This window comes from Lepidochelys kempii, chromosome 2 (assembly GCF_965140285.1).
Source record: "Lepidochelys kempii isolate rLepKem1 chromosome 2, rLepKem1.hap1, whole genome shotgun sequence".
In the NCBI taxonomy this organism is placed as follows: Eukaryota; Metazoa; Chordata; order Testudines; family Cheloniidae; genus Lepidochelys; species Lepidochelys kempii.
In genome coordinates this window covers 173,527,052-173,553,668 of record NC_136381.1, presented here as the reverse complement: position 1 = coordinate 173,553,668, position 26,617 = coordinate 173,527,052, and the positions used below count along the sequence as shown (strand labels likewise).

Sequence of the window (26,617 nt, the reverse complement as noted above, 5' to 3'; positions counted from 1 at the left end):
GGGTGAGGTAATATCTTTTATTGGACCAACTTCTGTTGGTGAGAGAGACAAGATATTAGATATTAGATTAGATATTTAGGTCAGAAGGGACCATTATGATCATCTAGTCTGACCTCCTGCACAACGCAGGCCACAGAATTTCACCCACCACTCCTGCAAAAAAACTCACACCCCTATATCTGTGCTACTGAAGTTCTCAAATCGTAGTTTAAAGACTTCAAGGAGCAGAGAATCCTCCAGCAAGTGACCCATGTCCCATGCCCCATGCTACAGAGGAAGGCGAAAAATCTCCAGGGCCTCTTCCAATCTGCCCTGGAGGAAAATTCCTTCCTGACCCCAAATATGGCGATCAGCTAAACCCTGAGCATACGGGCAAGATTCATCAGCCAGATACCCAGGAAAGAATTTTCTGTAGTAAAGCTCTTCTTCAGCTCTGGGAAAGGTACTCAGAGTGTCAAAGCTAAATACAAGATTGACTAGATGGTTTAGCACAAGGAATTAGCACATATTCTAAAGTGGTTCTCAACCAGGGGTAACACATACTCCTGGGGGGTACATAGAGGTCTTCCAGGGGGTACATCAACCCATCCAGATATTTGCCTGTTTTTACAAGAGGCGACATAAAATGCACTAGCAAAGTTAGTACAAACTAAAATTTCATTACAATGACTTGTTTATACTGCTCTATACACCGAAATGTAAATACAATATTTATATTCCAATTGATTTATTTTATAATTATATGGAAAAATGAGAAAGTAAATAATTTTTCAGTAATAATGTGCTGTGACACTTTATTTTTTGTCTGGTTTTATAAGCAAGCAGTTTTTAAGTGAGGTGAATCTTGGGGGTACACAAGACAAATCAGACTCCTGAAAGGGGACAGTAGTCTAGAAAAGTTGAGAGCCACTGTTCTAAGGCACCATTCAAGGTGAAATGGTCCATTAAGCCCCCTATAGTTATAGGACAAAAAGGAGGGTTAGTGGGTTAGTGATAGTTGTAATAAGCCATAAATCCAGTGTCTCTGTACAGTCCATGATTTTTAGTGCCTATCAAAGTTATGAATTTAAGCTCCCAGGCTCGTCTTTTGGAAGTGCCATGCAAGTTTCCTTTGAGGATGAAGACTGATAGGTCAGATAGAGAATGATCGCTATGTGAAAAGTGTTCACCCACAGGTGACAGGGTGTTTTTTGTCTTTTATCATTTCTTTCCTTTACTGCTGCAAACAGAGATTGTACATTCAAGTATATGCACTCCATGCCTCTGAATATATCACACACTGAGACCAGTAACTTCTCACCAGAAACTAAAATATGTGATGGAGGGAGGTGCCGCTCCTGCTCTGCTAAAAGCTAGAGTGGGAACTTCCTCTTCTCTCCTTCATTAAATGTCTGAGGCCTGGTCTACACTACAGAATTAGGTTGATGCAAAGCAGTTTACGTTGAATTAATTATGTAAGTGTATACAATAATATTTTGATCCCGTGGATATAATTGTCCAGATACACCGACTTAGTAACTCCCCCTCCATGAAAGGTGTAGAGTCAATGTTGATGTAGTTAGGTTGATGCAGTGTCAGTGTGGACACTCCATTGCTTACATTGACAGTTACTGGTTTTCAGAAGTCATCCCACACTGACAGTACAATCAGTACAAGGGCTCCTGGTGAGGATGTGCATGGCTGACACGAAGGAGCAAAGTGTAGACATGCACAAGGGATGGTGGAATGAGACCTCCGTATCTTGTTTCACTTTTCTTCAGCCACCACATCTCACTGTAGTTAGGAAGGATCTGGGAGGGCTATGACAACTGGGAGATAGCTCAGCTCTCATAAACTTTGGGAAGATGTAGGATGATTTTGGCACTTGGGGGTCTCTTTGTAATCCCTTTTATTAAAGGGGAAAAAAGTAAATTCTGTGCAATAGTGTTGTGAGTGTAAATTGCTGTGGATATGTGTAATAGTAATGTAAACCTTAATGCATTTTTCTTCCAGAAGGGCAGAGTTATAGTTCATTTACTACATTACTAAACTTATCTGACCGTTGTGAAATGTACTTACCTACAGCACTTTTCCTTTGTGTTGTAATATTTTATTTAAATTCACAAGCTAATGCATTTACAACTTGTTTTGGATTTGTTTTATTAAATGATGGCTCTAATCTGCAAAGTCGAGATGTGAAATCAAATCTGAATCTGAACAATCCCCAAATTTTGCAGAAGTTTTGATCTAGATGGTCTGGTTTCTGTTTCAAGCCAATTTTTAACAGGTGAGCAACATGGAAACACTAGCAAATTATTTTCTTCTCCTATTTTAATTTCACTGGTTTTCCCGACTGTGATGTTTTGGGGTCCATGCAGACCAGTAATATATTCCATCATCGCCTGTCCTGTATCTTTGAGGACTTCTGTTCAGTGCAGCTGTTGTTCAATACCCAGACACAAGTAGCCTGCCCACAAGCATAAGGTCTCTCCCTGGCAATCAGCAGTCTAGTTACACTTTTCAGGGTGACATCAACAGCCCTTCAAGTCACAGTTCTCCTCAAATACATGTTCTCTGAGTTAATTACCAGACACTCAGACTGTTCCCCTCTGGTTCATCTACCCTAAAGTTGTGAGACCAACCCCCAGATTATAAGTTTGCTCTGGCGCACACACTCCACACAGTTAGCACACCAGGGACCTGCTTGGGGTGAAAATAAACAAAAAGTTTATTTAATATAAAAACCACACATTCAAAGATGAAATAGTAAGGGAAAGCAAACATATACAAGTTACGCAAAAAAATGAATGTAAAGTTGCATCCTCAAGCCTTTCTCTTTCATATTAGATAAAATACCTTTTCTAGTAGGAGTTACCTATTCTCTTAAACAGTTTCCCAAAATACCTTCTAGGTATAGAAGGGATCCAGCATTCCCAGGCTGTTTTCCACCTGGAGACTGTCCTCCAGGTTCTGGATGTTCTTCAGTTCAAACCATCTTCCATTTTGAAGGGGTTTGCAAAGTTTTTTTTTTTTTCTTCAGTCACTATAGATGGGTAAAACTCTCTCCTTTCTTAGTTTTCGAAGATGGGGGTTTTCTTTTCTGTTCCCATTTACTTTGATGGTTCATCATTGTTTTTCTTCCCCCGGGCTGGACAAATGGCTAGGTGCTTGAAACCAGTTTCATTCTTTCGGAGAGGTAGCCCCTCTCTGCCTGATTGCTTCCCCATCCTGTTGTGAGGTGATGCTGAAGTTGCACCACAGGTCCAGTTACAATTTTCTACATATCTGTACACACATACATTCAGAACCCGAACCTGCACGCATATCTCATAACTACTAGTAAGTGAACATTACCTTATTTGGTATGTTTTTATAACAAAAACACAGCATGCGATCAGTTGGTTTAACTATTTATTTTTGGTGCTTAACCCTTCTGTTTCCCCCTTGGAATGTCTGGACCCTGATCATCATGCCCACCTGCTATGCTAAGAAGAAGCAAATGTAAAGTGCTAAGAAGAAGCATTCTGCCCAGTGGTGTAACGCTGTGAGAACTTTCAGAGTAACACAATTTACAAAGATTTAGGAAAAGTGAACACTGTTTTTGGTTTTTTTCATACTCTAGCTTTGTGAATGACATGCTCAGCAATGGAAAGATTTTATGTAAGAAAACACTTGATCAACAGTAAATATTAAAGGGTCACAACCCGATTCTCCATTCACTTACCCCTCTGTAAATCAGGTGTAACTCCAATGGAATTGCACATGGTGTGCAAGAGAGAAAAATGAAGTAAAAGTAGGCTTCCCACTCTGCACACTCACGCAGAGACCAAACATGGTAGCAGCCCGTGTGTTATCCTGACCAGATACGTGCAAGCTTCGTGCCACTGTCAGCAACTAGCATTTCCAAAATGGCTGGGCATGTAGTGGGCCCCTGGCCATACCCCATTTTTCACACTGGCCAGCAAAGATAGTCAGGCTGCATTGTCGGTAGAGGTGCCACAGTAACAGTATCCCTGCAGTGCTCCCCAGAATTCCTAAATCCGGCACAATGCTTCCAGCTCACAATCTTTTCATTGTGATGTGAGTTGAAACATGTTGAAGAAGCTTTAAGAGCTTTGTGTCCAATATGAGCAGAGGCCTAGTTTGTAAAGGGGATGATTTAAGGACTGGATTGCTGACACTGTATTACTTGGTTTACAACCAGCTGAGCATTTACTGCTGCCTTAGTAAATTTTCCTAACTATTTGGACTGAAGAAAGGTTGAATTGCTCATAAGGGGCACATTTCTGGCAATGTTAACACAGACTTTAAAGATTTCAGTCTGCTTTTGAGATTACTAATTTGGACAACTTGTTCAGATACCATAGATATTTTCAGGTTTTAAGAAAAAGTTACAGGAGGTTGTGTTTTTTTTTAGTGTACACTTATGTATTTTATAGTCTAATTCTTGCTGCCCTTAAAAACCGCCCACAATAACATCAGTTTGAATTATAATTTTAAATTTTATTAAACTGTTTAACCTTGGCAAACATGAAGGTTTGCAAATTATATAAATTCAGGGTTTTTTTTAATGAAAACCTGTCTTTCTAAGCCCATGTACAAATCTCAGTCAGAAAAGGAGCTTTAACGGCAATGGTACATAATTCACAAGTCTCTGTAAATTGATTTTTCAGCCTTGCAGTGATGGATTTGGGCTGCTGTTTGCATTATCCACAGAACATGCATTACTGTACTACATTTATCTAAATGAAGGCTGCATTTAAAAATGTATTGTTCTGCTCGAAAGTAAATTAAATGCACTTTAATTATCCGGGAAGCTGACCACACTCCCGTATTACCCTATTCTCTATTGCTTGTGTCTGTTCACCTGATCGAGTAAATGCTACTGCGTGTAGTGCTTAAGTCTACTCAAAGTAATAAGTAATGTGCCTGGTAATTAGCATTTTTAGGGTTAGACCCTAAATCTTTTTGAAAGGGTTTTTATCCAGGTAGTAGACTTAGAGAGTCACATTCAGTAGTTCTGATTTTAAAAGTCAGCTTTTACCAGTGGTTTCATGGAGATATATTAGAGAGTCTATGCTTTCCCACTATACTTTATATTATACAGAAATGCACTATCTTTAAAGAGTATTGCCAAGGTTGCAAAGTCAAGAACTCCAAGGGTGACCAGACAGCAAATGTGAAAAATTGGGATGAGCGTGGGGGGTAATAGGAGCCTACACAAGAAAAAGACCCAAAAATCGAGACTGTCCCTATAAAATCGGGACATCTGGTCACCCTAAGAACTTTGAAGTTAGGAAACAACAGAATTAAGATTGCCCACCCAGCCTTAATACAACCCCCATGTACGTATTCATGGTGACAGTCTTTAATTACATGATCATATACTATTTTGTCCCCACAGGACCCTTGCCTTATTCAGTGCACAGAATGCACAGCACTCACTTAATGATCAGCCATTGGATATTTTGTTTTCACCTCATTGTTCAATGTTTGGCCCTATTCCTGATTTAGTGCATGTTATCCAAACCCTTGTTTGAAGACTGAACTATTAATTTACTCATGAGTTTTCTGTGGCACAAGCTCTTATCGACTTCAGTTGCAGCTGTGATTGCTCAGTACTTTGGTCTGATCCAGTATGGCAGCTCTTATATTCTTGTTGAATCCAAATGGTCTGAGGCAGCATTCAAGTGCCTTAACCATGTAACTGTTCTTTCTCTTCCAGCAGTCCTCTGCCTCATTCATTGTTTACCTTCCAACTTCTCCAACAAATGAGGCAGGAGTGCTTATCAACAACAGAGTCGTTTCACTATATGACCTTGATTCATCCCCAGAGCAGGTCCATCGGGTGCACCAAATGAGGCAGGGGTCTTGTGGAAAAAATAGCATGTGACCATTTAATTAGAGACTCTATCATAAGACATACATACAAGGGGGATGAAATAAGGTTTTATGAGCAACCTTAATCTTGGCATTTCCTAAAGTTGGGCTTTGTGATCTTAATGGTCTGTTTAAGAAGTTTTTGGTGGGTAATTTCTGGGGCTTTTAAAAAGCAAATGGAAATTTCCAACATGAGATGTCATATTGATACCCACATGGATCATCAGTAGGGTTGGAACCTTTAGATCCACTGCCCAGACTTCTGCAACTTCAGCTAATGGAGCAACTTAAAGCTTGTATGTGGACCAGCACTAGAGGTGGATGAGACACTGCCAGGGGTTTCACAGATATTTACTCACAGCAGATGAATGACAAGACTCAGGAAAGTTGGGCTCCATTCTAGGCTCTGGAGGTGAGTGTTCCAGTGGGCAGAGACTCTTCTACCCATTCCCCAAACCTAGACTTTTCTGTCTGATCACATCCAATTTGTCCCTATCCCAGCACTGTCTGTTCCCTAGTCCCACTCTCCTAGCCTTCCAAGCCTCCATTCCCAAGATTCTCTTCCTAATCCCAGGCACTTGGGCCAGCCAGTCCCAGTCTCCCCTTGTGGGCTCGCTGTATGAGTCCCAATCTCATCCCCACACTCCCATACCTCTCCTCCCCATACCCAGTCCCAGTATCTTTGCCCAGCCAGTTCCAATTTCCCCCCCAAATACCTCATGCAATCTTTCTTTTCCCCAACCCTACTGGCTTCCAGTCCTAGTCTCCCGCCACATGATACTCATTCAATCTTCATCTCCGCCCCCCCCCCCAAACCACACTCCATCTCTGGCTCCTTTTTCTAGTTCTCCCTCTGCCCCATCTCTTGCGAGATCAATCTCTCCTCCCCCTGTTCTGTCCCAGGGTTCCTAGTACCAGCCATCCCTCTTGCTCCCAGCTCTTCATCTGATCTCAGTGTTCCCTTCCCCTAACAACTAGCTCTATCCCTTGCCCATTTCCCTGCCCAACTCCTAGCCCCAGTTTTCTTGACCAACCAGTCCCAGCCTCTCCTACCCCCCAGATACCAGTCCAAGCATCCCCTCTGCCCCAACTCCCTATGCATTGTTTTCTATAGCCAGATACAGGCGTACAGTTCTCTCTCCCCACTTCCAGTCTCATCAGACTTCTTGTCCCAGTCTGCTTTCCCTCTTCCCTGGTCCACTTTGTGTCTCATTTGTATTGAAAGCAGATGGCTTCCTCCTCCTTCTTGCTACTTGGGTGCCAAGTAGTGGGTTACTGGGAGCACAGGAGAGAGAGAGGCTGCCTGCTCACAGTTTCAGTGCCCAGCTTCACCTAGGCCTGGAACAGCCATTAGAGAGAGAGAGAGTCTGGCATTGTCCCCGTAGCCAAGGATTGCAGCACGTTCAGTCACTCTGTGGAGATGTTGCCAGCACATGCTGCTAACAAGTAGGACCTCTGAGGGGATAAAGCATGCTCATTTGCTTTGTGGGGATGGCAATTTTGCAGTCTGATCAGCATTAGGAGTTGAGAGAGGCTAGAACATGCTCAGGGAGGAGGGATTACGTGCTAAAATCTAACGTCTCTACTGAGCAGGTGCAAACTGCAATTTTTCAGAGGCTGATATCTTGGCCAAATGTAGGTGGATTTTCAGGGGCAGCAAAAGGCACATGTCTGACACAAAGGCCAAATTTCAAGTCCTTGCTCCAAAGCATGACGTGTTAGAGCTTTTCAAATAAAAGGTTGCCAGTATATTTTAACATGGGCAAACAATGTGTGTTTTTCCGTAGACTTATTCTTGGAAATGACTGAACCATTTTGGCTGGCAAAAAAATAAAAAAAAAGTCAGCCTCAGGCAGAAGCCCAGCATGTTGTGTGATCTCAATGGTTAGTTTGCAAAGCTGCAAATAATTTAAGACTGGATCTTATAATGGGAAGGGTCAGGCAACCTTAATAATAGGCATCATTACAAGCCCTGCGTATAGTAATCAATAAATACATTTGGGGTGAAATCTTTGAATGTCCTGTTGACCACTGATCAATGTTTCCTTTTTAATCGTGACAACTATATGCTTAAGGTTTCTAATTTTATTTATTTGTTAGTCAAGAAGAAGGAATAAAACTATCCAGAAGCTATACAGTGTTCTTTTTTTAAATGATTATGGAAAAGAACCAACTGTAGCTGTTTTGAAATTTGTGGAGAATTTCAACTTTTGTGTTTCTGTCCTTGAAACAGTGATTAATTCATACATACTAGACATCTAATACTATTTCTAGAAGTGGAGGTAATTGTCTCAAAGAAGTTTTGATGTTTAAAATCTTTCCTGGTGCAAATTGCAGGTGGGTGAAGAAATACCAAAAACAGTGACACCTGCTTTTGAAATAATTTTCTGTAAATAAAAAAAAACAGAAAGATTCAGCTTTAAAGTGGGTCATAATTTACATAAATAAACACTAAACTTCAGAAGGAAAAAACCAAACCAGAAACAACGCGGACCAGATTCTGCTTGGTACTAGTATGAAAGAGAAGACTTCCTCTCCTTATGCTTCCCCAGTAGGAGCCTTCCATAATTGTGGTAACTGAATTTACTCTGAGAGGAGTGATCCCTGCATGGGAAGCACAGTCCAGCCCAATGGATGCAGGGAGAGGACTGGGACATGGCCAAGCATAGAATGGAACTGGCATGCAAGGGGTGTAGAAGCATAAATGCTCTCCTAGCATGGTGGGAATCTTGGGGAGGGATTCTTCTCCTGTAACTACCTCAGGGATGATGGGGCCCCCATAGCACCTTATTCTGGGCACTGTGTGTTTTGTATATTCTAGCCCTAAGTATATTACAGTCTATAGCAATATGTACAATAGACTATTTTAAATGAGCAAATGTGTTCTGATTGATATGAATAACTAAAATATAGGCCTATTCATTAATACTGAATTACTTCTGAATCTTTGGACACAGGTTTTTCTCTAGCAAAAGCTGCAGTGGCTGAATTTTATAAGAATGTACTTACAATGACTGTTTATAGTCTTTTTGACAATTAGCTATCCATTTCCCCTTGGTGTACTACTGCCCTGTTCAGTAGCTTGACATGTTTATCTCCCGTGAAAGCTAGCTACAAGAAAGATGATAAAGTTCTGCCTATGTGAAGTTCTGGCTGTGAATGAACAGACTGTCCAAGGGCTGACTAGATAGACAATATGTAAGTTGAGTTAACAAGCAGGTATTGTTTTCTGTTGAGCTAGATGCTGTGAATCATCATGCCAAGAAGTAACTAAAATAAACTAGATGTGTTAACTTCATTAGTTCTAGAAAAGTTAGTACACTTGAGAACTATTGCATCCTTCTCTGAGTTCTTAGTAATTGGAAAAAAATACTTCTCACTGCAAATAAGAGCTAAGATTATGATGATTAGCACAATTTCCAAAATACCTAATTGCACACGTCGTTTAGCATGAGGTGTTGATTGTGAAGATTACATGTTTCCCTACAGGTGAGACTTCAAAGTTAAGGTATGATTTCTGGCTCCTGCAGAAATATGTTAAATTCTACTATATAAGCATAAAGCTGAAATGGGGAACAGTATGGCTCAAGGGAATGAGATAGAGCATTTCACTGTTCATCAGTTCAAATCTCTCCCAAGTCACTAATAACTAAAATTATTTCCATCTATGCAAAAAAGAGTTGGTGTGTTCAGTCTAGTTATTAGTGAATAAGTGTCTTCATTAGAAAAACAGTCACTACAATTGGGACACTTATTTACATTCTAACAAACTAGCTAAAAACTAGATAGACACACAGAATGAACTACTTTCTCACCCTTAGTGGTGATTCACTCAATCAAGAACAAGGCATACTATACCTATTAGGAGAAAGAGGACATTAGCTTCCAGTGACCTATATCTGGCATCTTTCATGAGCATTGTAGAACTGCCAGTGCTGTTTATTGAATCATCCATTAATTCAATCACTATCATAGAGACAATTTGACCAGAATGCAGTTTAACCTAAATAATCAGACTGCTGTTCCTATTTTTTTCCCCTCACAGAAGTATTCTTACAGCATCTGAAATATATCTAATGTTACAAGAGGTTTCTTTTTCCTCCCCTCAGGCGTTTCCTGGAAATACAAATTCTGACAGTGTGATCCGGCATGATTTGCAGCATCCAGTTATAGCCCGCTATATTCGCATAGTTCCTCTGGATTGGAATGGAGAGGGCCAAATTGGGCTGAGAATTGAGGTCTACGGCTGCCCGTACTGTAAGTTTTTCTTGACATTTACTTCACCCCTATAGTTTCTCTGTGTAAACAAACTACCTTTGGTCTATAGCATGGGTAGGCATTAAACTCTGACTCTAAAATACCTTTTGGTTAAATATATTAAGGCATTCCCAAGCTTGCTAATTATATTGCCTCGGGCCTCATAAAATATGGTACTGATTCACTGGTTCGAGCTTCCTCTGGAGATACTACTTTAGAATCCACAAAGCTACTGCTTTGAAATCATTCCTTTTGATCTGCATTGTTGTTGTTCTAGAAAACTCTGACGATTATTGTATAATTCTGACCCGAACAGTTCAGGAAGAGATTTTTGAGCAGCTGCATGTAGGGCCGTGAGAGAATGACCGGGGCAGGATGACAGAATTCATTGACAGATATTAATGATATATTAAAGAGTTATTCATTTGTGACTAACAATCACATCAAAGCTGTTCATATTATCTAAATATTCATCACATATTTTTCAGAGATAATCCTTGTATTCTTTATATGATCATGGCTTCCAGTTTTCTGCTTAGACGTTAGCAGGGAGTGGTGCATACACTCCTGAAATTAAGGTCAGAAACTATTACACTCAAACAAAAAATAGCAAAAGAATAGCTTCAAATTCCCCTCCTTCTTCCAAATTAGGTTTTTATGATTCCTCATCTGACCAAATGTAATCTATTAATCTTTAAACAAACAAATGTCAGAAATGTGAAAGCCACAAATATATGTTCCATTTAAGGTAAAATAAAATACTAGTTGAGTCAGAAAGCATCAGGATTAAATGCCTATTCATAAAAAGAGTCAAACAGATGCAACTCTCAAAAATGTCAGCAGGAGCCTCAGATGCTACCCAGCTTTCAGAAGCAGGCTCAAATGGAAACTGTGATCCTAATCTATGAACCCTGGAGAAATTAGGCAGTTTGGATCTACCAGTCTGTTTATCTATGTTCTTATACTGTACCTATCTCTAAGGCATATGAATAAATAACGAGTAGATAAAATAAAAAGGAAAGGGTCAAATGCTGCTTGCAGTTACCCATGTGCCACCCTACTGAGTTCACTGAGGGGACATAAGTGTAAAGAAGGTCAGTAAGGGTTTGTCTCCACTTACCAGGGGATGGATGTGCGGCAATCGATCCACCAGGGGTCGATTTAGTGGGTCTAGTGAATCTCAGTGGGTCTAGTGAATCTAGTGGAGACCCACGAAATCGATCACTGATCGCTCTCCCATCGATTCCAGGACTCCACCAGAATGAGAAGCATAAGGTAAATCAACGGGAGAGTTCCTCCCATCAATCCAGCACAATGTAGACACCAAAATAAGATGACCTAACATACATTGACTCTAGCTATGTTATTCATGTAGCTAGAGTTGCATAACTTAGGTTGACTTAGCCGTAGTAGTGTAGACCTGCCCTAAGTATTAGTGAGAGTAGTCAGAATTCTGGATTTGATTAGGAGAGAAACCCAAACGCTTAGACAATTAAATTTAACATCAAAATAAGTAACACAAGCAGTAGTGTATTAATTTTATTAATCATTTTTCATATTTAATTCAGTAAAACCCTCCTATTTAAAATGTACCTGAATCTGTCTCAGAATTCCCAGCATGCCACACTGGAGTGTGTGGGAAAATAGGTCTAGTTTGCTGAGGGGTGGTTAGGGCATCTGTGACAATCATGAAGGCAGAATAGCATATGTATTACTATATGTGCTGTTTTCAGAGTAGCAGCCGTGTTAGTCTGTATTTGCAAAAAGAAAAGGAGTACTTGTGGCACCTTAGAGACTAACCAATTTATTTGAGCATAAGCTTTTGTGAGCTACAGCTCACTTCATCGGATGCATTCAGTGGAAAATACAGTGAGGAGATTTATATACACACAGACCATGAAAAAATGGTGGTTTATCATACATATTGTAAGGAGAGTGATCACTTAAAATGAGCTATTACCAGCAGGTGAGTGGGGTGGGGGGAGAGAAAACCTTTTGAAGTGATAATCAAGGTGGGCCATTTCCAGCACATTTCCAGGAGTTAACAAGAACGTCTGAGGAACAGTGCTGTGTAGAAGAAGATTGAATTGTTCACTCTTTGTTGCAAGCTGGAGATTTATAACCCTTTTGAATGAAGAAGGCCAACTACGCAGTGAAAGCATCTGGATTTTCATTTTAAAATCTTTTTGCCATTGCAGTCCTGATTGAGGAGAACAATTGCACTACAGTGAGACACTAGAGAGTACTATTGTGTACTATATTTAGGGCTGAGGTTTTTTCCTGGCATTCACTTCTGATAATCCCACTGAAGTCAGTGGAAATTGCACAGATGTATCTGAGGACAGAATTGAGTCCTTATTCAGAAGACCTAGGGAATATTTTCATAAGTGCCTAAGTGATTTAGAGCCTAAGTCCATTTTCAAGAGACTTAGGGCTTATCTTCACTATGGGGATAAGTCGAACTAAGTTACGCTACTCCAGCTATGTGAATAACGTAGCTTGAATCAGCATAGCTTAGGTCGACTTACCATGGTATCTTCATGATGCTGAGTTGATGGGAGATGCTCTCCAGTCGACTTGTTTTACTTTTCTTGGAGAGCTGGAGTACTGGGGTTGACCAGAGAGCACTCTGCTGTCATTTAGCAGGTCTTCACTGGATCCATTAAATCGATCCCTACTGCATCAATTGCAGCAGCATTGATCTCTCCAGTAGTGGAGACCAGCCCTTAGACATTTAGGAGTTTTAAGTCTTATTGTCTCTCTCCTATCTACTTTTGGAAATTGGATTTCTCAAAAGTCATTTGGATGCTTTTGAAAAATTTACCCCTACAGACTAGAATTTCACACTTCTATGCCTAAACGTAGGCACCTGAATAAAACTCTGATTTTTTTCAGCATTCAGCACCCCAGGTCTCATTGAAGAAAATAAGAGCTGCAGAGGCTCAGTTCCTTTGAAAAGCTGTCTACTTATACTTAGATGCCTAAATATGGATATAGGTGCCTAATTTTAAGAATTCACACTTGAATATTTTGATAGTAATATCTTAATATCAGGGCTATTAGTCAAATGTAGCCCTAGTGTATCTTTATTGAAATCAATAAACCAGGGTTGACTCTGTCCCTATGTGAAGATATTCCAGAGAAACATATCCTGAGACGTATGCAGACTGGGCAAAATTTCTGAGTTATGCTGGACGAATCGCTAACTGAAAGAACCTATTGTGAATCCCTCTAATGTAGGTTCTATTACCTATATCATTCAGCTGTTTAGCATGTTTGTAAGATTCCTATTTACCTCTGTGACAGAGTGAACAAACCTCCACTAGACTAGTGCAGGAAGGGACTAACAGTCCTGGAGATAGGTTGCAGCTGACCCCCACAGCCTGCAAGACATAGCAGCAGCATCAAGCCTGGAAGGAGGCACTCTAGCTGTAGGGGAAAAACAAAGGAGAAAAAAAGAAGTAAGTTTGAGGGCTGGGCTTCCCTAAGAGTGGGTTCTTAGGTTTAGTGCAGAGAGTCTGTTGATGTGGGCTTAGAAGTCTCCAGTTAGGAACTGTAGGAGTAGCCTCACACCAAGGTACTGTACAGAGTGGACTTTACATTGTCTAAAGTTCACCTGTTGGTTAGTTAAGTTTAACACCAAGAAAGCCAAAACTTGGTCCTGCATAGGGGTGTGTGGACTGTGTCTTATAGGAGGCGGGAAAGTTCACTATTCAAAGATTCTGTTAATGGAACAGATAGAGTAGGAGGAGGAAAGATGCTTGAAATAGCCTCAGCAAAGAGAAGGTCACATACTGTGAAACTGCTCCTTTTATAGTCAATGAGAGTTTTAACATTTACTTCTAAGGGTATTTTAGCAAGTCCTATATCTTATCAGGAGACATCATTTCATCCTCAGTAAGGTTGAGGGAAGGCCTTTACACTGTCAGTGACATCCTTTGTTAAAAAGCAATGTTTCCAAAGGGAAAATGTCCACGAGTCAGTTAAGGTAGAACTGATGGAAGCTTTCTTTTCCACTCCTTTGAAAGCAGAGAACAGCGCCATGTGCAGTCATACATGAATACTTCCATCATGGCCACATTTATGAAATCCTGAGACAGGCAGTAAAGCAAAGGCATCTGGAGGCTATGACTAGTGGAATACAGTACATTTTGCTACTGATTCATGAAGTTCATAATAAGCTTCTAAGGTATCATTACCAGATGATTAGTTCCTCTATCTCTGTCCTGAGATGGATGAATGCCTACAAAATGGCAGCAGCAGTACTGTAGCAAAACATTTGGCAATGCTTACTGATAATAGAAGGACTTCTTGATGTTGAAGTGCTATATAAGGGATGGAAAGCATTGTTTGGATGCGGTCACATGGTGAATTTTTGCACCCTCATTGGATGCCTGAACCTTTTTAATAGAAGAGATAATAAGAAATAGCAAACACAAACCATGAATAATGGATATATTTTTGAGATTCACAAACATTTTTGTAAAACTCTTTCAGAAGTCACACAAATATTCACAGTACACAACACACAGCAATACACAGTTCCAAAACAAATATTCTCACTCCATGACTGATTTTTTGTGGTTTATTTTGGAATAGCGCCACAAATTTGTTTCCATTATTTGACAAGCTCCATTTGCAAATATTTTCCAGATTGAAATTTGTTCAAATAAACTGCCTCATGTTTGTAAAGTGTTCATTTGAACTCTTTGCTTTGTTGTTAATTATTGTGTGACCTAAGTCATATGTTACTGTTTTTGCTCCGAAGTTGGGTGACTACATTTTTAAAAAAAAATAGCACATACACTTGATTTCATATAAACCTGAGTATTTTTATGGAGAACAACTATTCTCTAAACATTCTTGTGAACAAAAACCTGTTCATGCAAGTATCTGCAAATAGCAAGTTATGAGGGTTACTGTCATAGTGAAAGAGAACAGCCTTTAGGATTTGAAATGAATGTTAATAAAAACAGTTTAGCATATTGAAAAAGATCTAAAAATAAAAGATGGAACAGCTCTTTTGGGTGATAGGTGAACTTGTCCACCTCCCTGCCTGCAGAGGATTGTTCCCTACAATGTAATCTCCAGCTATGCCTGGTCTAGCTATAAATGGCATAAGCCTCTGTTTGCCTTGGTAAGTATTTTCCACATTTGGCTTCACCTCTGCGTTAGGAAATTCTGATATTTGTCTGTAATTTTCCTTTGCTTGATTTCTTTCTATTACTCCTACGTATATACCTCCTTTCCTTCCCAAATGGTTGCCATGCATACTTGATATTACAGCCCCATCGTGCCTAGAATCATCCACTGCACATAAATATCAAAGGGAATATTCAAGACAGATGTGCAAGCTGCTGTTTCCCCAAAAGTGAGGACTGGCCAGATTCAATAGTACACTCTGGTGGCTGTGTGTCACCAGAGTAGCAAAAAGCAACTGGGTCTGATCTGAAGCCCATTGAAGTCAATGGGTGTATTTTTATTGACATCCATAGAACTTGGATCATACCTTCATTTCTACAACCCTTATACATATTGTCTATGTTACATTTCTAGCCCCAACCTACCTACTAATCTGAGTACAAATAGTGAGGTTGTTCCTTAATCCATGTCTTCCACATCATACTATACTCTTATTAAATTAGGTTGTCTCTCCAAGACCTTTTTCCTCTTACAGAAATGGTGGAGCTGTACAGAAAAGTTTAGTCAGAACCATTTCTGACAGAAAATGGGATATGAGAGACAGTGGAGGTGAGGTAAAAATCTTTTATTAGACTAACTTCTGTTGGTGAAAGAAACAAGCTTTCAAGCCTCACAGAGCTCTTCCACAGGTCTGTGAAGCTTGAAAAACATGTCTTTCACCAAGAGAAGTTGATCCAATAAAAAAATATTACCTCACCCACCTTGTGTGTCTCCCATCCTGGGACCAACACAGCTACAACCACAGTGCACACACAAAATGGAATACATTATTAAATGGAAAGTTTTACAAAAAGAGTTTGTTTACTAAACAGCTCTACTAAATTGTCATAAGCAAGTCATTCTTTTAAATCTAGAATTTAAACAAATGCAGTGTAGTCTGAGATTTTACTTTGGGGAAAAAAATCAGTGGAATCAAAACTTTTTTAGGAGTTCTGCCCACATGACTCCTACAAATCTGCTCTTGAAAATGAATGGGTGTTCCTATCATTGTGCAACATCAACAGCCTTCTTTTACATTTCAGCTGCTTTGTAGTGAATGGTTCTATACTTCCAGTAGGTTAATACATTCGATTTCATGAGGATGATCTTCATAGCTAAGCAGTGCAAACACAGCCTGATAGTCTGTCCTTTTGACGTTACTGGGCATGGCTAAATACCTACATGAGACTTCAAGGAGCAGGGGAATGGGTAGTAGAACTTTTGTTGGAAGATGTATGTTGCTCTATTTTGTAACAATATATATTTGTGTTAACATGCCCATTTTTTCACATGGAGCCTTTTTAAAAAAACCTTTAAAATTGCTGCTTGATTTTCTCTTTGGACATTAACAATCCTATGGCGTTTTTCAAATAAGTGTTTTCCCTCAGCATCTTTGACCAAAAGTGCTCCCACCCTTCATGAGGTTGTTGGTTGGCTGCCACTCTCCAGACCAGATATGGCTTTATTTCAGTGTTGTTTTATGTACATACGGCAAAATCTTTAAGTCCTTGCTCTGTCAAAATCCTATTAAAGTCAATGTTTGGGGGAGTAAGGATTTCAGGGGTAGGCCCCTAGATTGTTAAGAGCCGTATGATCAGTTGGCCTTTTTAAGATATCAAATATATATTATGACTGGGCAATATTCCCAATGAATTCAGTGGAGTTGCACAAATGTAAGTGAGAACAGACTTTGGTTTATGCATTACCTCTATTTTGTACTACCTTCAGAAATAAGCAAGCATCTGTTATCTGTAGGCACAACTTATATAAGAGAAAATACAGCCTTTTTTTAACAAGGCATCAAAAGATTAAGTCAAAGTCAAATTACACAAATGTTGTAATGAGTCTGTTGGCAGCCATTCCTGGGCACAGAGGCTTTGAGAATTGCTGCAGCAAATGCATAGGTCTATTTGTTAGCCTGCAATGAATGTACAATTAATGTCAAAGGGAAATAAGTATACTCTCCATGAATACATACCCCACCCACTTGTTCCACTGCATCCCGAGGCACCTTCCAGTTACATCTGGCCTTATAAACAAAACAAAAATCCAATATTTAAATTAGGAGGGTGTGGAAAACTGACTCATTTGGGAAAGCTTCTTCAGACCTTTTTATGGAATGAATTTAATCTCCCTCCACCCAGCCGTATAAGTGGAATGTGGACCAAGACAATGTGACAGAATTATCCTGATTTTGCTTATTTTTTAAATCACCACATTTGACATTTCCCTTCTGAAAAACAGCAGACTAGTATTTTTGTAAGAACTTCAATTTAAGTATGAGTGTTTGTCAAACTATTCTCTAGTCTTTAAGATCTATTGCTATACATAATGTATAGTCTATTAATGCAGAGGTCAAATTTCTTCTAAATTTCTTTAGATTCCATAAACATCTGGGAGAGTGAGAAAATAACTTTTGTGCCTTTCTCACGGAGTAAGGTTGGCAGATTTCAGGCATATTCAATTGAACAGTCTGTCTGAGTAAAGCTCTTTGCTTGAGTAAATGCTCATGATGATTCTGCCTTGCATTCTCCTCTTTGATTTCTTTAAGCAGTGACCTATTTGTTTGTCCATGGTGGCTTGGCCATCTGAGAAATCAGGTGTTGCTCATTCTGAAATAAAAAGTTCACCAGATTTCAGGCTGTGTGTTTTGGTTCCCTGCCACCAATTTTAAGCCTGAGGGGCCTCCCCATATTTGTTTCCCTGCATGTCTGGAATAAAATATATTAAGTTTGCAGTTATTTTCAGGCTTTGGAATTATTCTGTTCCTTTTCTATTTGCTTTTCCCAAAAGTTTAGCTGAAACTGGTGGATTTTTTTTTCCTGCTGTGGTGTTCCATGATTCAGTAAACTCTTGTTTTCCTTTGTACCAAAGGTAGTGGTGTTTTGTGCTAGGAGTCAAGATAGCTAAGAAAAAACCATCATGGTTTGTTCACTGTATGTGTAGATTATTCTTTCTATAGGCTAAAAAAGTCCCCATTTTTCAATATGATATAGAATCAGAAATGCTGGGCTGGAAGGGACCCCAGAAGGTCATCTAGTCCAGCCCCTTGTGCTGAGCCTGGATTAAATATAACTAGACTACCCCTGACAGGTGTTTCTCTCCTGTTTATAAAAATGTCCAGTGACATGGGTTCCACAACCTCTTTAGGTAATCTGTTGAGTGCTTAACTATCCTTATAGTTAGAAAGGTTTTCTTAATATTTAACCTTGAATCTCCTGGCTGCAAACTAAGCTGATTAAGTCTTGTTCTACCCGTGGAGGACATGGAGAACAATTGGTCACCATCATCTTTATAACAACCTTCAATATACTTGAAGACTGTTACCAGTCCCTATTCAGCCTTCTTGTCTCTAAACTAAACATGTCCAGCTCTTTCAATCTTTCCTCATACATCATGTTTTGTAGACCTCTCATAATTTTTTTCCTCCTCTCTGGAATCTCTCCAATTTACACCTTTCTTAAAATGTGGTTCTTGAAATTGGACACAGTACTCCAGCTGAGGCCTCTCTAGTGCCAAGTAGAACGGAACAATTAAATCACCTGTCTTACATATGACACTCCTGTTAATACATCTGTAAGGTGGCATGGCTGGCTGTCCGCATCTGAGGGAGGCCACGTCTCCTTGCAGTTTGGTCTGCTAGAGTATTCTCCGAAAGGAAGAAAAAACAAAGGGGGGAAAAAAGAAAGGAAAAAAAATGAAGGGGGAATTAACGGTTCTCAATGGGCCCCAGCAGAGCTGTAGCAGTTTATCCACCCCATCTATGGGGCTCAGGTAGGGGCAAGTGCCAAGCTACAGTCTATGGGGCTCAGGTATGGATGTCTGAGGAGTGCAGACCTTGTGGCCTAAGGAGTGGGAATACTGCCACCCCAGGGGTGGGCTGGCAAGGGGGTTGTGGGCCTGCCCAACTCCACTGCATCCCAGCCCAGGGCCCTAACAGTGCAAGAGTGGTCCGCCACTGGGTCAGAGGGTAATCCACCTGCAACCTGCTGACAGTGTTTCCGGCAGCACCACAGCTTGACAGTAGTCTGTCTCCCCTGGGCTGCTTCTTTCTTTCCCCCTCAGGTATACCTGCATCCAGAGGTTGTCCTCCATCTCCCCGGGATATTCTGCCATGGGTAGTAGTAGCAGCTCCTCAGCGTTGGGAGTCGCAGGGCTCTCTGGAAGTGCAGGCTGGTCCTCAGGGCTGCAGCAGTTCTCCGTGGTATCCCACCCCAGCAGCGGGGAAGGAGCATCTGTCTCCTTCAACAGCGCCCTCCCAAGTGAGCTGCTGGGCTCTATACTTCTTCTTCCTGTCCTGCACCTCTGCTTCTGGAGTGTGGGGCATGGCCTCCTGGTTCCACCCTCCAGGTGGCTTGTGGCGTCCTCTCCGTATCCGCCTCCTCGCTTCTTCTCTGCGAGATCACACTTTAGACTTGTATTCAATTTGTGATCCACTATAACCCTCAGATCCTTTTCTGCATTGCTGCAGTCTAGTCGTTCGCCATTTTTTACTCACCAGTGAAGACTCCGGCTGGTCATCTTGGGAATTAGCTCTCCATCCTATGGAGCGCTTCCTCCTGGCTGGTGTCTCACCTGCCACTAGCCCCGTGTCCCTCCCAGACCCCGGTGCTCCTTTACCTCAGGTTTCTGCCCCCAGCAGTAACCCACAATTTGGGTCTCCCCTCCAAGGGGAACCCCCAACCCTGTATCCCCACCTTGCCTTAGTGGCTACTACCAGTCATCATCCAGCCCCCACTCACTGGGGCAAACTGCAGTCTTTAAACCACTCATTACTGGCAAGGGGGGTTTGGACCTGCTGCCTTTCCCTGCAGCCCAATACCTCTCTTTAGGCCTTGAAGGGGGTCTGCAGCCTGGGGAGCTGCCAGGCTGGATATCCCCAGCTCCTCTTACCTTTCCCCAGCACTTCTCTACCTCTGGTACCCTGCTCCCAGGCACCTAGGTCCTTCTCTCTCCACCACTAGAGAGATACTGACTTGCTCCTGGCTCACTGCCCTTTTATAGGGCCAGCTGTGGCTTGATTGGGGCGTGGCCCCAGCTGTGGCTGCTTCCCCACTCAGTCTAGCCTTTCCTCTTAGGAGAGGGGTAACTGCCCCGCTATATTGTGCATTTATTTTTTCCTTCCTACTTTGCATTTGTCTGTATTGAATTTCATCTTTTTTTTTCATACCAGTTCTCCCAATTTATCAATATTGTTGTGAATTCTAGTCCTGTCTTCCAAAGGGCGTGCAATCCCTTCCAGCTTGGTGTCATCCACAAATTTTATAAACATAATCGCCACACCATTATCTGAGTTGTTAAGGAAAATATTATCAGTGCTAGACCCAAGACTGACATCTGCAGGACCCCACGTGACATGGCCTCCCAGTTTGACAGCAAACTATTCGTAACTATTTGAGTATGGTGTTTGAAACAATTGTTCACCCACCTTATAGTAATTTTATCTAGACCACATTTCCCTAGGTTGCTTATGAGGATATCGTATGGGACTGTGTAAAAAGTCTTATAGAGTGCAGATATATCATGTCTATTGCTCCCCCTTGCCCCATTCACTAGGCTGATTACTGTGTTAAAGAAGGAAATTAGATTGGTTTGATACAATTTGTTCTTGACAAATCCATGTTGGCTATTACTCATCACCTTGCTGTTCTCTCAGCTTGAACATATTGATAGTTTAATGATTTAGACTCATAGATATTGAGGTCAGAAGGGACCATTATGATCATCTAGTCTGAACTCCTGCACAATGGAGGCCACAGAATCTCACCCACCCACTCCTGCAGTAAACCTCTCACCGATGTCTGAGCTATTGAAGTCCTCAAATCATGGTTTAAAGACTTCAAGGTGCAGAGTATTTATTCCAGTATCTTTCAGGGTATCAAAATTAAGATGACTTGTCTGTCCTCACATCCTCCTTATTCCTCTTTCTGAAGATAGATAATGTGTTTGGCCTTCTCCAATCCTCTGGAAATGACCTGTTCTCCCTGAGTTCTCAAAGATAATTGCTAATGATTATGAGGATGCTTCTGCTAGTTTCTTAAAGTACTCCAAGGAAAATTTCATCAAGGCCTGTTGACTAGAATATATCTAATTTATCAATATATTCTTTAATATGTCCTTTACCTATTTTCCCCCTTGTTAATATTAATTGTGTTAAGTATTTGGTCACAATTAGCTATTTTAGTAAAGACCTAAAAAAAAGGCATTTGACACTTCAGCCTTCTCTCTGTCATCAGTTATTTGCACATTTCCTATTAAGTAATGGACCTACGCTTTCCTTTCTTTCTCTTGCTCCTAATGTATTTATAGAACCTCTCCTTATTGTCTTTTATGTCCCTTGCTAGTTGTAACTTGTTTTGTGCATTAGCCTTTCTTATTTTATCCCTACATGCTTGTGCTATTATTTTATACTAATTTTTACCAGTTGTGTCCTTGTTTATGCTTTTTTTATGATTCCTTTTTGATTTTTCAAGTCCTTAAAGAGCTCCAGATGCAGCATATTGGTATCATTCCTTCACATTGGGATACTTTGCTGTTGTGCCTTTAATATTGTCTCCTTTAGAAACTGCCATCTTTCCTGAACTCCCATTTGCCTAAGATTTCCTTTCCATGAGACCTTACCTATTAATTCTCTGAGTTTCATGAATTCTGCATTTTTAAAGTCATAGATTCATAGATATTTAGGTCAGAAGGGACCATTATGATCATCTAGTCTGACCTCCTGCACAATGCAGGCCACAGAACTTCACCCACCACTCCTAAAAAAGACCTCACACCTATATCTGTGCTATTGAAGTCCTCAAATTGTAGTTTGAAGACCTCAAGGAGCAGAGAATCCTCCAGCAAGTGACCCATGCCCCATGCTACAGAGGAAGGCGAAAAACCTCCAGGGCCTTCCAATCTGCCCTGGAGGAAAATTCCTTCCCGACCCCAAATATGGCGATCAGCTAAACCCTGAGCATATGGGCAAGATTCATCAGCCAGATACTACAGAAAATTCTTTCCCGGGTAACTTGGATCTTACCCCATCTAAAAACCCATCACAGGCCATTGGGCCTATTTACCATGAATATTTAATTACCAAAACCATGTTATCCCATCATACCATCTCCTCCATAAACTTATCGAGTTTAATCTTAAAGCAAGATAGATCTTTTGCCCCCACTACTTCCCTCGGAAGGCTATTCCAAAACTTCACTCCTCTGATGGTTAGAAACCTTCGTCTAATTTCTAATCTAAATTTCCTAGTGGCCAGTTTATATCCATTTGTTCTTGTGTCCACATTGGTACTGAGTTTAAATAATTCCTCTCCCTCTCTGGTATTTATCCCTCTGATATATTTATAGAGAGCAATCATATCTCCCCTCAACCTTCTTTTAGTTAGGCTAAACAAGGCAAGCTCCCTGAGTCTCCTTTCATAAGACAAGTTTTCCATTCCTCGGATCATCCTAGTAGCCCTTCTCTGTACCTGTTCCAGTTTGAATTCATCCTTCTTAAACATGGGAGACCAGAACTGCACACAGTATTCCAGGTGAGGTCTCACCAGTGCCTTATATAACGGTACTAAAACCTCCTTATCCCTACTGGAAATACCTCTCCTGATGCATCCCAAGACGACATTAGCTTTTTTCACAGCCATATCACATTGGCAGCTCATAGTCAACCTATGATCAACCAATACTCCAAGGTCCTTTTCCTCCTCCGTTACTTCTAGTTGATGCGTCCCTAGCTTATAACTAAAATTCTTGTTATTAATCCCTAAATGCATGACCTTACACTTCTCACTATTAAATTTCATCCTATTCCTATTACTCCAGTTTACAAGGTCATCCAGATCCTCCTGTAGGGTATCCCTGTCCTTCTCTAAATTAGCAATACCTCCCAGCTTTGTATCATCTGCAAACTTTATTAGCACACTCCCACTTTTTGTGCCCAGGTCAGTAATAAAAAGATTAAATAAGATTGGTCCCAAAACTGATCCTTGAGGAACTCCACTGGTAACCTCCCTCCAACTTGACAGTTCACCTTTCAGTAGGACCCGTTGTAGTCTCCCCTTTAACCAATTCCCTATCCACCTTTCAATTTTCCTATTGATGCCCATCTTATCCAATTTAACTAATAATTCCCCATGTGGCACAGTATCAAACGCCTTACTAAAATCTAAATAAATTAGATCCACTGCGTTTCCTTTATCTAAAAAATCTGTTACTCTCTCAAAGAAGGAAATCAGGTTGGTTTGGCACGATCTACCTTTTGTAAAACCATGTTGTATTTTGTCCCATTTACCATTGACTTCAATGTCCTTAACTACCTTCTCCTTCAAAATTTTTTCCAAGACCTTGCATACTACAGATGTCAAACTAACAGGCCTATAATTACTTGGATCACTTTTTTTCCCTTTCTTAAAAATAGGAACTATGTTAGCAATTCTCCAATCATATGGTACAACCCCTGAATTTACAGATTCATTAAAAATTCTTGCTAATGGGCTTGCAATTTCTTGTGCCAATTCTTTTAATATTCTTGGATGAAGATTATCTGGGCCCCCTGATTTAGCCCCATTAAGCTGTTTGAGTTTCGCTTCTACCTCAGATATGGTGATGTCTACCTCCATATCCTCATTCCCATTTATCATGCTACCATTATCCCTAAGATCCTCTTTAGTCTTATTAAAGACTGAGGCAAAGTATTTGTTTAGATATTGGGCCATGCCTAGATTATCCTTGACCTCCACTCCATCCTCAGTTTTTAGCGGTCCCACTTCTTCTTTCTTTGTTTTCTTCCTATTTATATGACTATAGAACCTTTTACTATTGGTTTTAATTCTCTTTGCAAGGTCCAACTCTACTTGACTTTTAGCCTATCTCACTTTATCCCTACATATTCTGACCTCAATAAGGTAGCTTTCCTTACTGATCCCTCCCTTCTTCCACTCCCTATATGCTTTCTGCTTTTTCTTAATTACCTCTCTAAGATGCTTGCTCATCCAGCTTGGTCTACAACTCCTGCCTATGAATTTTTTCCCCTTTCTTGGGATGCAGGCTTCCGATAGCTTCTGCAGCTTTAATTTAAAATAATCCCAGGCCTCCTCTACCTTTAAACCCATAAATTCTTCAGTCCAATCCACTTCCCTAACTAATTTCCTTAATTTTTGAAAGTCAGCCCTTTTGAAATCAAAAACCCTAGTTGCAGATTTATTTTTGTTAATCCTTCCATTCAGTTTGAACTGAATTAGCTCATGATCACTTGAGCCAAGATTATCCCCTACAACCATTTCCTCTATGAGATCCTCATTACTCGCCAAGACCAAATCTAAAATGGCATCCCCTCTAGTCGGTTCAGCAACTACTTGTTGAAGGAATCCATCAGCTATCGCATCTAGGAAAATCTGAGCCCTATTATTATTACTAGCACTCATCCTCCAGTCTATATCTGGGAAGTTAAAGTCTCCCATGATCACACAGTTTCCATTAGTATTTACTTTATTAAAAACATTAAAAAGGGCTCTATCCATATCCAAATTAGATCCCGGCGGTCTATAGCACACCCCAAGCACTATCCCAGGGGAGGCTCTAATAGCTTTCTTCCCCAATTTAATTATTGCCCAGACAGACTCAGTCATATCCATTTCATCGCTTCTTATTTCTTTACATTCTATCTCATCATTGATATACAGTGCTACTCCACCACCTTTACCTTTATTTCGGTCTTTCCTAAACAGCACATACCCTTCAATACCTGTAGCCCAGTCATGACTACTATTCCACCAGGTCTCTGTTATACCTATAATATCTGGTTTCACTTCCTGCACCAGTAACTCTAGTTCCTCCATTTTGTTACCTAGGCTCCTTGCATTAGTGTACAAACACCTTAATTTTTGCTGTTTGGCCTCACTCACATTCTGTACCCTATTAGGCACGGTTATTTTACTACCAGTATAACCTATTAGACTTGTATCTACACTGCCCTTCCTCCTACCTACAGCTGTATCCACTCTTACTTCATTTTCTTTCCACTCTATGCTAAATTCTGGCGTGGAGATTACCTGGACATCTCCCAACCATCTCCCCCAAATTCCTAGTTTAAAGCTCTCTTAATCAGTTGTGCCAGCCTCCATCCTAGAAGTCTATTTCCTTCCCTACTCAGATGAAGTCCATCCCGAGAGAACTGTCCTCTATCCATGAATGCCTCCCAATGGCCATACATCCCAAAGCCCTCCTTATAGCACCACTGCCTAAGCCATCTATTGATAGTCATAATCTTGTCACACCTTTGTTGCCCTTCTCTAGGAACAGGCAGAATCCCACTAAAGATCACCTGAGCCTCAATTTCCTTAAGCGTCCTCCCCAGCCTAACATAGTCTCCCTTAATACTTTCCAGTGAGAATCTAGCCGTATCATTTGTTCCCACATGAAGGATAATTAGGGGATTCTTTCCCGCTCCCTTTAGAATCCTTTTTAACCTCAGGTCTACATCCCGTATCTTAGCACCTGGAAGACAGCACACCCTCCTATTTTCTGGATCAGCTCTGGTTACAGGCCTATCTATTCTTCTCAATAAAGAGTCCCCAATCACATAGACCTGCCTTTTCCTAGTGACGGTGCTATTCTCCAGTCTATCCCCTGTTCCCTCTGGCTGCAAGTTTTTTCCATTCCCATTCTCCCTTGTAATCCTTTTTAACCCATCCTGTATCCTCCTGGGGCTCATATTTGGTGTAATCTCCATTAACTCTTCCCCTTTTCCTATAGGACTAACCGCTCTTCTCTTCTTCCTTGCCCTGTCACCTTCAGTGACTACCTGCTGAGCCCCTTCTTCATTTTCCAACTCTGCAAACCTATTCTGAAGCTCTATTTCTCCTTCACTAGCCCGTCTTTTCCTCTGCCTAGTTCTTTTAGTCACATGCTTCCACTGACCACTTTCCTCACCCAGTCTCCCCTCAGAATTCCCTAGTCCTGCTTCCATCTGCAAGTCTGAGCTTTTCCCTTCAGATACCTCATGTCTTTGCTCCATAATCTGCTCAAACCCCTTCCTAAACTCTACCAGACTTTCCACCTGCATCTCCAAACCTCTGATCTTTTCCTCCATCAGCTCTATCAGACGGCATTTCATGCAGACAAAACTCTTACCAGGTGCCCCCTCCAGGATCATGTACATACCACAGCTTCCACATCCAGTCATCTTCATTGTGTCATCTGCTACATGGGTCACTCCCACTGCCACCTCTGAATCTGTCATAGCCTTCCCACCTAAATCCTGTTAATCTGGGAAACACAAACCACACCAAAACACCACCACCCACAGCAAAACCAAACCCCACACA

General features: G+C 40.8%; 1 protein-coding gene across 6 annotated transcripts in view; it reads left to right on the top strand.

The window, feature by feature from the left end:
- Positions 1 to 26,617, top strand: part of CNTNAP2 (contactin associated protein 2) — a 1,669,434-nt gene that overhangs the window by 709,838 nt on the left and 932,979 nt on the right. For all 6 annotated transcript variants that reach the window (XM_073332778.2, XM_078851686.1, XM_073332785.2 and 3 more), the window contains exon 4: positions 9,969 to 10,116. In XM_073332778.2, the coding sequence (XP_073188879.1) occupies positions 9,969 to 10,116 (148 nt within the window). The remainder of the gene's footprint in view (positions 1 to 9,968; positions 10,117 to 26,617) is intronic.